General features: G+C 40.4%; 1 protein-coding gene across 1 annotated transcript in view; it reads left to right on the top strand.

The window, feature by feature from the left end:
- The first annotated feature begins 4,699 nt into the window (after positions 1-4,699).
- Positions 4,700-10,576, top strand: part of Nus1 (nuclear undecaprenyl pyrophosphate synthase 1 homolog (S. cerevisiae)) — a 24,715-nt gene continuing 18,838 nt past the window's right edge. Inside the window, exons 1-3 of the mRNA XM_013032779.1 lie at positions 4,700-4,836; positions 9,306-9,442; positions 10,226-10,527. Of these exons, the coding sequence (XP_012888233.1) occupies positions 4,700-4,836; positions 9,306-9,442; positions 10,226-10,527 (576 nt within the window). The remainder of the gene's footprint in view (positions 4,837-9,305; positions 9,443-10,225; positions 10,528-10,576) is intronic.

Genomic DNA, 10,576 nt, shown 5'->3' with positions numbered 1-10,576 from the left:
GGATGAGCATTGTTGGTAGTCTAGAACATCTTTTTTTTTTAATGTTTAATGTTTTAGGTAGAAATATACTGTAAGTTTAGGTAAGACTTTTTTTTTGTAAGTAGTTTCTGTTTCTTCTCTTTATAGAATGAAAGGTTAAGTGAGATATGTTGAGGTGAGGATAAGCAAGCAGGAACAATAAAACGACTCAGGTTGTTTGCCACTTTTAAGAGTAATTTGTGTTTCATTATGACACATAGAGAAAGAATTATATCAAAGAAAAGCACAGTATGGCTAACTATCGGCAAATAGTACATTTTATCAAGTAAGAAGTGCTAACTTTTGCTGGGTGCTGGTGGCTCATGCCTGTAATTCTAGCTACTCAGGAGGCTGAGATCTGAGGATGGTGTTCAAAGCCAGCCCAGGCAGGAAAGTCAATGAGACTCTTATCTCCAATAAAAACCACCAGAAAACCAGAAGTGACACTATAGTTCAAGTGGGAGAGTGCTAGCCTTGAGCTGAAGAGCTGAGGGACAGCATCCAGGCTCAGAGTTCAAGCCCCACAACCAACCAAAAAAAAAAAAAGCTAACTTTTGCAGGCTATAAGCAATTAAAAAGAAAACCAGATGGGCGAACTTAAGCATGAAAAGAACTTTCTGGAAGGCTTTTGAGTAGCTAATAGAGTCAGAACACTTGATGTAAACAACTTTACAAAGAGAAAAGGTTTATTTTGGCTGATGGTTTCAGAATTTTCGTCCAAACTCTGTTGCTTGACCCATCCAAGTCACATGTTTGTCTCTAGGCAGGGCTTAGCAGATTTTGTTCGACAGTTTTACCAAATTCCAAAGGAAATGTTATGTTATTACTACAGATGTCCCTATAAGAACTTCCCTAAAATGAGTTGTGCATTTAGTTTTGCTCATTTTCTTTAACAGCAATCTCTATGATGCCTTTCTTTTGATAGTTGCCTGTCTGTGTAGGATAACACTTTTCTATCAATCAACTTATAAAGATAATCTACTAATAAATAAAGTGAAGATTGAGCCATATTGCTTTCTATTCTCATTAATAAGATTTATTTATAAAACTTTTTTGTCCTGTCAAGATATTCCTGATAGCAGAGAAAGTAAGGAGTAGATTATGTAGAGGAGCAAAGATTCCACAATAAGACATCACTTTCTAGAATATCATATTTTGCCTTAAAATTTTTATGAAAACTTTACACTATTTGTTTTATGTCCATGTTTCCTTCCTTTGAAATGATAAAATTGACATTTCTGACATTTCTTAGGGAGAAATTTCCTACTATGTTGACATAGCCTCCGAAAAGCACAGAAATGGAGACTCTCACATGACTTTCCTTGTTCAGGCATGCTTTAGTTCTTTTGTAATGTGGTAGACCTATAGTTTTCTCCAAAAAACAGTACGGATAGATAATTCTAATAGTCTGTACCCACTGATATGACCTAGATGTTTAGAATGAGAATTCCTAAGCTTTTCAGGACCTTGAGAAAGAATCAAGTATTTAACACATAGAGAGTACTGTAAATAAGAGAGGCGACACGGTATTTGGCTTATATGTACTAGAAGACATGGAACTACAACTTGATTTTACTCTGGGTTTTTGTTTGTCTTTGCTTTGGGTACTATAGATGAGACAAAGCAACCTCAGTGTTTGCTAAGTGCTGCTCCACCCTGAAGCTATCTATCATCCCAATACCTTCTACCTGTTTCCTTTTTAACTTGATTCCACTGTAGAATTCACAGCTATGTTTGGCACACTGAATACATCTACTCACAAAATGCATAATAATAGTATGTTCAGTATAGCATCTGTATTCCTCCGATTAGAACAGTATAGCAAAATATCGTAGACTGAATGGCTAGAACAACAGGTATTCATTATCTCCCAGGTCTGGAGGAGACAAGTCCAAGATCAAGGTGCCCCTCCTGCATGTTTTGTTGCTGTTTTCTGTGTCCCTCATTAAATGACATTCTAGTTTTGAGGCTGTAGTCCAGCATTCTGGCTTCTTCACTATAAAATTAACCTTGGTGAGCATGTTTTGGAGAGTGAGACATTAACAATTTTCAATTCTTTCAAGTCTTTAACATAGAGGTATAACCTCTATGTTTTGCAATGTTTTGTGCCTTCATTTTATCCCGCATCGTTGAGTTAATTAGATAATTTGCTCTTAGATAAATTTGTTTAATTATAGAGGCACAGGAAGAAATAATTGATCCCTTTATAAGTCACCCCAAAACTCAATATTGTTTTCCATTACATCCAATCATAGTGTGGTGAATATTTAAAATTTCTTTCTTAAAAAAAATTGCTTTCTTAGCTGGGCGCTGGTGGCTCACGCCTGTAATCCTAGCTACTCAGGAAGCTGAGATCTGAGGATCACAGTTCAAAGACAGCCCGGGCGAGGAAAGTCCGTGAGACTCTTATCTCCAATAAACCACTAGAAAAGCGGAAGTGGTGCTGTGGCTCAAGCGGTAGAGTGCTCACCTTGAGCTGAAGAGTTTCATTCATGCATCTTTCACTCTCTTGGAATCCTAGCAATGATCCTTTATTCCAGGTGGTATCTGTTTTTGACAGGGAAGTGCTGGTCTAATCGATTTCTCTCTTTTTTTCTAAGGCAAGATATGCTTTTAATATACTCAGTTTCCCACGAAATACTGTTCTTAGGAGTCCAATACAGAGGATTTCATTAAATAGCCACTATTCAGCTTTCGAAACTGTCACTGACAAATTGCCTTTAGAGTCAGAGGTGATCTTAACTGCATCTGTCTTGAATTCAGGAAAATACTTTGTAGTCATTTGGTTCCAGTCATTTTCTTCCTCCAACCCCATCCCCTCACCTCAACTTTCCTGACCTTAGACTAGATCAGTGTTAGATTAGTGTAGATTAAGTCCAGATACTCTTTTCTTATTTAGAACTTCTTAGCCACTTTTTTTGTTTGTTTTTGCAGTGCTGGAGATTGACCCCAAAGAGACATGCTAGGCAAGCACTTCACCACTTAGCTAAACTCCCAGTCCTTACTTTGTGTGTGTGTGTAGTGGGGGGTAGTGTGGTTCTGGGGCTTGAGCTTAGGGCCTGGGCACTGTCCTTCAGTTTTTGTGTTCAGAGCTAGAGCTCTAAAACTTGAGCCACAGCTCCACTTCTGGAACTCCATTCCTATTAATTGGAGATAAGAGTAAGTAACAGCCTTTCCTGCTCTGGCTGGCTTTGAACTGTGACCCCCAGATCTCAACCTCCTGAGTAGCTAGGATTACAGATGTGAGCCATTACTGACTGGCTTTACTTTCTTTTTAATAAACATAGGTGCCACTGAAAATTATTTGAAGAGGTAGCAGATGCCCAAGTGCCATATAAAAAGTCGCTTATGAAAATCATTCACCTAGAAATGTCATTAACAGTGTCTGTAGGTCCTTGTTTCCATGTGGTCAGCATCATTTATATAGTTTCATTAATTCAATGCATAAGAAAACGTTATCTCATTGAATTCATTTTCTCTTTCCTGAAATAGAAAGGTTAAATAGGTTTATATGTATCTATTAACCATCATATTACTTTAATTACTAACTCATTTTTTGCATTTAAGAAAATTAAATGTACTATTTTTTCTAAAAATAAATTTGTAGAGTTTACTTTAGAGATATTATCTCTTGTTCTTGAAACATATTACAAGTATTTTATCCGAAGCCATCAAATCAGGGCTATAAAGCAGACATATAAAAACAATCAGCTGGGCACAGCCATCTTCTTTTTTTTGGTTAGGTTTATGATGTCTTTGCATTTTGATAGTTAACTCACATATCAATCACACACTATGTATACATATACACATATATACATATATTTATATATACACTAGTATATGTTGTGTGTAGAGGTAAATAACATTTAATGTATTATATGTTACTTATAAGTGATCTATATAACTAATGACTCAATTAATTAGGGTGATTTAATATTATTTTTAGGTCTTAAGGATCTTGGAAATTTTATTAAAGATGACATTATAGGTCATGATGAGTACATTAACATAGACAGTTTGATAGAGCCGGGTGCCAGTGACTCATGCCTTTAATATTAGCTACTCAAGAGGCTGAGATCTGAGGATCATAGTTCAAAACCAGTCTGTATAGAAAAAGTTCACAAGAGTCTTATCTCCAATTAATTACCAAAAAGCCAAAAATGGAGCTGGGGCTCAAGTTGTAAAGACCTACCCTTGAACAAAAAAGCTCAGGCACAGTGCCTATGCCCTGAGTTTGAGCCCCAGGACTAGCATGCACCTGTGTGCGTGTGCACGCTCAGCCATACAAATTTGTCAGCATTTATGAGTTAATTGTTCAAAATATAACTTTACATTTTTCATAATTTTAAGCATTATGTGAGTGTAAATTTATCTGATCAACTCAAAAACCTCAGGAAGTTTCTATTAAGTCCTTTAATGTAAAGACAAACCCAAAGAATGGATTTTGTGATTTTTGTATCCTTATTGTAAAATGCTTCTAACCTAGAAGTTTCTGAATGAAAATAATCTTTTTCTTAGTAAGGTAGTACATATACCTACATGCACAAACACACACGTGCGCGCGCACACACACACACACAAATTAACGTATAGTATATGCAGGAGTAGAGTCAAATGGTGTAACTCTTTTGAAAAATTAACTTGCAATTTAACAAAATAAAGACCAGGAACCTGAAACATGTTGTGTCTGAGAGTTGAGCTTCAGGTGAAGAAGAGACTGACAGAGAGAGTAATGTTGGGCAAATTCACTCATAATATTCAATGTGCTTATGCCAAAATGGAACGTGGAATGAGGGCATGGGTAGTGCTGGACAGGTCAGAGAGAATGATGGGAGGAGTGACATGTTGAATTGAAACCCCTTTGGTTTCAATTTTTGGTCGGTCATGGGGCCTGAACTGTGGGCCTGGGCACTGTCCCTCAGCTCTTCAGCTCAAAGCTAGCATTTTACCATTTGAGCCACAGCGCCACTTCTGGCTTTTACTGCTTATGTGGTGCTGAAGAATCAAACCCAGGGCCTCATGCATGCAAGGCAAGCACTGTACCACTGAGCCACCTTCCCAGCCCCTTAAAGATATTTTTAAAAGAAAAGGCAAGATTACATTAAATATGAGTTTCAAAACAATTAAAAATTTTAAAAAAATATGTAGCAGAGTCAAGTTTGGTGGTGCACACCTGTATTTTTAGCATGCAGAAAACTGAGGTAGAAGATCACAAATTGGAGGCCAGCTTGGGTTACAAGGAGATCTTGTCTTAGAAGGCAAACAACAAATGAAGCTGGCATGTAGTCTAGCTAGTTTCTTACTTTCTGGGTATTCTGGAACAACTCAATCCCAGTGTATGACAGCCCCTAGGATGGTGACACTGAAGAAAACATACAGATCAGGGATTAATGAGGGGATTTACTGATAGATGAAAGAACCAAGTGGATCCTAGAATCTGGGTCCAATGGAAGGCACACATATTAGTTAGTACAAAAGTTACTTCATCTTAGAGTAAATGCAGCTAGTTTATCTTAAGCTAATATAGAGTTAGGCACATTCCTAGAACCAGGGCCTGGCTGTATAACTCTACATACCATACCACTGTAATGGTGATAGCTGTTTACAGTTTGTCCAGAGAACATACAGGAAAAACTAACTGGGATTACCCTGAGCCAATCCTAGTGGTTAGGACTCCCATCATTGCAGTTTTGTCAATCCAATCCACAAGATGAGAATTCTAGGAATATTAGTTTTACACGAGCACTTCAGCTTTTACCAACAAAGAATAAAGTGCCTTGTGGTTAGGAGATTTCATACTGTAAATTGGGTATTGGAAACTTTTTTCATCATTAACCAAATAATATATATTTTAGAGTTTGTGAGTTGAGTTCTCTGTTGAAGCTACAAAACTTTGCTGTAAAGTGTAAACAAATAGATATGGGTGTGTTCCTATTATTATTATTATTATTTGCCAGTCATGGGCCTCAACTCTGGGCCTGGGCACTGTACCTCAGCTCTTCAGCTCAAGGCTAGCACTGTACCACTTGAGTCATAGCACCACTTCTGGCTTCTTCTGCTTATGTGGTGCTAAGGAATCGAACCCAGGGCCTCATGCATGCAAGGCAAGCACTGTACCACTGAGCCACCTTCCCAGCCTCCAATAAAATTTCACTCACAGAAATGGTTCTTAGACTTCCAGTCTCTGGGCTGGCACATAGGAGATTTGAAACCATCACATCCTATTTACAAAAATAAAAAGGCAAATCAAATTGAAAAATCACCGATTGTTCTTAGATTGGTCAGAGAAGTGAGGTCCCAGCACAGACCACTGCCTTGCTCCCAAACTGAAGGAACCAGCACATGAATACTGAAAGTCACAACTTGCCAGATTACAAACTCAGAAGAAGAAACCTTCATGGGAATCAGCGCCGATGTAGGAAAATCTCAGCTATACTTGGTGGATACGGGAGGCTCACAGGAGACAAGGCTGATGGTTACAAATACCAGGGAGGCCTACTCATGGGGCTTCCATATTTTTGTGAGATGTATCTTTAAGAGCTTCATCAAGTTCTCAAGTGAGTGGAGAAAAGTCCTTGCCTGCTTCTCATAAAAGGAGGAAAGGCACAATTTTAATAACCACCAGAAAACTCTATTCTTCTTAGCAAGGTTTGTCCCCCTCAAAAGCTGTTTATCCAGATCCTAACTTAGTGAAGTTTTATCAGAAGCTAAACAACTTAGAAAGAAAGTTCCATCCCAATCTAGTTATCCTGTCCCACCTAATTTAGGACACCGAAAGATTGACACTAATCATGGGACTGCAGAATGCTTTCCTCCTCTACTTACCTTCTTACCAAGCTACTACTGGTCCATTTATGGCAAATCCTCTTACCCAGGACAATGTGTCTCTTTATTACAGTTTGAAAGAGACAGAGAGAATCACAAACATATCTGGATATTGGTAGTCAGGTTGAGATGATGAGACCAGTGATGTAAAGTAACTATGAGGCTATAAGTAACTATATGTAAACTATAAGTAACTATATGTAAACTATATGTAACTATAAGTCTAATACATAAAGTAGGTAGCATGGAAGAATAAATTAGAAATGTACACAGATAAAAATCATAATACAAAAGAGATGTTTGAAATAAAAGCAGCATAAAAGAAATGAGGAATGCCTTTAATGGGCTCATTAGTAAACTGGACACAGCTGAGAAAGAACTGAGCATGAGTATATATCATTAGACTATTTCTCCCTTAGCAGATATTGTAAAATTGCTAAAACAGTGTAACATATGCCTGATGGAGAAGAAAAAAAGAGAAGAAAGAATAAGAGCTATACTTGAAGCAATAACAAGCAATCATTTCTCCCCAAGTTAATGTTGGAAGCCAAATCTAGGAAGCACCAGGAAGGATAAACATTCCCTAATAACTGTACCAAAGCATTTCATATTCCAACTTTAGAAAAATCAGAGATAAAGAAAATTATTTCTAATTTTCAAGAAGTTTATTGACAAATTGGTATGCTGGCTTGATATGATATCTTCTTAGTTTGAAAGTTTTAAGCTTTCATTATCAAGGACATTATAAAAATTAAAAGCTCAGTCTCACTTTTTAAATTTATACACTTGACATACTGTATTTTATTTTCTTTTAGTCAGTCATGGAGCTTGAACTCTGTCTCTCAGCTCTTCAGCTCAAGGCTAGCCTTCTACCACTTGAGCCACAGCACCACTTCCGGCTTTCTGGTGGTTTATTGGAGATAAGAATCTCACAGACTTTCCTTTCCAGAGATGGCTTTGAACTGTGATCATCAGAGCTCAGCCTCCTGAGTAGCTAGGATGATAGGCATGAGCCACCGGTGCCCAGCGACATAACTGCATATTAAATAATATTCATTTTTAAATGCTGTACTTGGCTCTATTATTAGAATGTGACCCAACAGAAACAAGAGTATGTGGGGCTGGGAAGGTGGCTCAGTGGTAGAGCGCTTGCCTTGCATGCCAAGGCCCTGGGTTCGATTCCTCAGCACCACATTAAAAAAAAGCCGGAAGTGGTGCTGTGGCTCAAGGGGTAGAGCACTAGCCTTGAGCTGAAGAGCTGAGGGACAGCGCCCAGGCCCAGAGTTCAGGCCCCATGACTGGAGGCCCTCCCCCAAAAAGAAACAAGAGTATGTTATTTGAATCAACTTTTCTTTCTTAATATTAACATTTTTTTTCCTGTCAGAATTCATGCTCTCCCTTCCAATGCTCTACCACTTGAGCTATGCTTCTACTTGTGGCTTTTTGCTAATTGTTTGAGGTAAGAGTCTTGTAGATTTGTCTACCTAGGCTGGCTCCAGACTCCAGTTTTCAGAGCTCAGTCTCCTAAGCAGCTAGGATTACAAGCATTAACCATCCTTCCTGGCAAAGTGCTACTAGTACGATTTCAACACAAGATTGCAATTGTATACAATTAACATTTACAATATGCTATTTTCTCTAAATAAAAAAGCATATAGAAATGGTTTCTCATTCCTTCTTGCAGTAGATTGAGATACTGACTGTTGTATAGTGGTCACTATAGACTGGACAATATACTAGAGAGTTTGTATGTATAATCACCTTAGCTCTTACAACTATGGAGTGAAGTTTGATTCAGCCTTGCTCCAACCTCGCCAACCGCAGTTTACAGATGAGGAAACTGGGAAGAGAGTAAGAAGATAATTACACTAAATTAGAGCTGTGAGGACCCAAATCCTTATTCATTGTTGTTAGTAGTCTGTCAATTGTGTTCTTTTCCATACAATCTAGGTGGTTCTACCTACCCTACCTAGTTCATAGTTGGTGATGAGAATTAAGTAATATAAAGCATTTTCTTTTTTGGGGGGGGGTCCGGTCGTGGGGCCTGAACTCTGGGCCTGGGTGCTGTCCCTCAGCTCTTCAGCTCAAGGCTAGCATTCTACCACTTGAGCCACAGCACCACGTCTGGCTTTTTTTCTTTTTGCTTATGTGGTGCTGAGGAATCGAACCCAGGGCCTCGAGCATGCAAGGCAAGCGCTCTACCACAGAGCCACCTTCCCAGCCCATGTAAAGCATTTTCTAACCGAAAAGTGAATAACACTATCTCCATAATATTAGGAACTTAATATCTTTCTGAAGCGTCATAACTACATTTTTCAGTCCGTGGTTCAAATTTGGGCTGGGGCAGAAGGTTAAATATGTTTAGGAAAGCCAAACTTTTTATTGGAACCCAAATTTACTAAGAATGGTACATTTGTTCCTCTTTGAAATGACAAAATAAGAAAAACCTTTACAAGAAGATGGCTTCGTGTACAGTGTGACGGCAGCTGTGCAGTTTCGGTCATTCCAGGATTATTGCTCAGGGCAACAGACAAAGAACTTCCTTCCTTCTTCTACATGCAGAACAGCAGCCAGATTTTGGAAACAACCACTAGAGGTAAAGTAGATCTATTGTGCATTGATTACCGTTTCAGCCCACTGAATCTTGGCTGCAGTTAGTCTTGAGAGTCCAGTGAGACAGGAGAGATGGGGGGGGGGGAGGGAGGGAGGGGGAGAGAGAGAGAGAAAGGGAGAGGGAGAGAGAGGGAGAGAGGGAGGGAGAGACAGAGGGAGGGAGAGAGAGATTTATGAAGGTGGGATAATCCTTGAGCAATGTGTTGGGACTTGGGCAATCCTTCATTGGGAAACAGGCATTAAGAAGGGAAGAGCTTGAGCAAGAGGGGCAAAATAGTACAGCACTGCTGTTGGGAAGTTCAGAGCTGGCCTAGAGGCACTCTGAAGACCCGACAGGTGTGTAAAAGGGCAGGTTCAGGGCCGCTGGGGGTTGACCTTAAAAACAGAGCTAGTGACCGAGACCAGGGATCATATCCATTTTCCTGTTCCTGCAAACATAACTGGGCGGCGGAGGATGGGCTAGTCAATAATCACTTGCGGCCCAACCTCTCCTACAAACTAAGCTATGGACACCCAGTAAGGATTCCTCTTCAAGGAGGTGTGTCTCAGGAGCATCACTGGAGATCTTCATTTCCACTCGGTGAAGAGTTAGCATCTGATGGGAGGCTGGACCACAGCAGGACCTCCTGGGGTGGGGGAGGGGGGCACACTCCAGCTCTGGGGACACTTTCCTCTTGGAGATCCTGAAGGCTGCTTTCTATCCTGGTGTTCTCTGGCATTTGTAATTTCCAACCCACTTAGTCACTTTTACTCTTTTGGACACCAGTCAGGTTCAAGGGAGGAGACGGACAGTCAGCATACGACGCCCAGGCTGTGGGGTCCCAGTGCTGTACTGACACGTGTGCCTTAGCTGCGCCGGCTGTTGCTCGCCCTCCTCTCCCCCAGGGGGCGCACGAGGTCTCCCGCCCTCCTAGTTCGCAGGCGCAAGACCTCCCTGAGCCGCGCGGGGCTCGGCCACATCCTCGACCCCGAGGCCGCGTCAGAGCCGTTGAGCAGCCAATCAGAATCGTCCATGTACCAGCGGGGGCGGGGCCGCCGAGGGAGGAGGAAGATGGCGGCGGGGGCGAGGTGAGGTGTTGGCAGTGGCGAGGGCTTCGGGCGCGGGGGGTGGGGGGAC

This window comes from Dipodomys ordii, unplaced genomic scaffold (genome assembly GCF_000151885.1).
Source record: "Dipodomys ordii isolate 6190 unplaced genomic scaffold, Dord_2.0 Scaffold157, whole genome shotgun sequence".
NCBI lineage: Eukaryota > Metazoa > Chordata > Mammalia > Rodentia > Heteromyidae > Dipodomys > Dipodomys ordii.
Note: the sequence above shows the minus strand (reverse complement) of the source record. Positions and strands in the feature narration are given on the sequence as shown.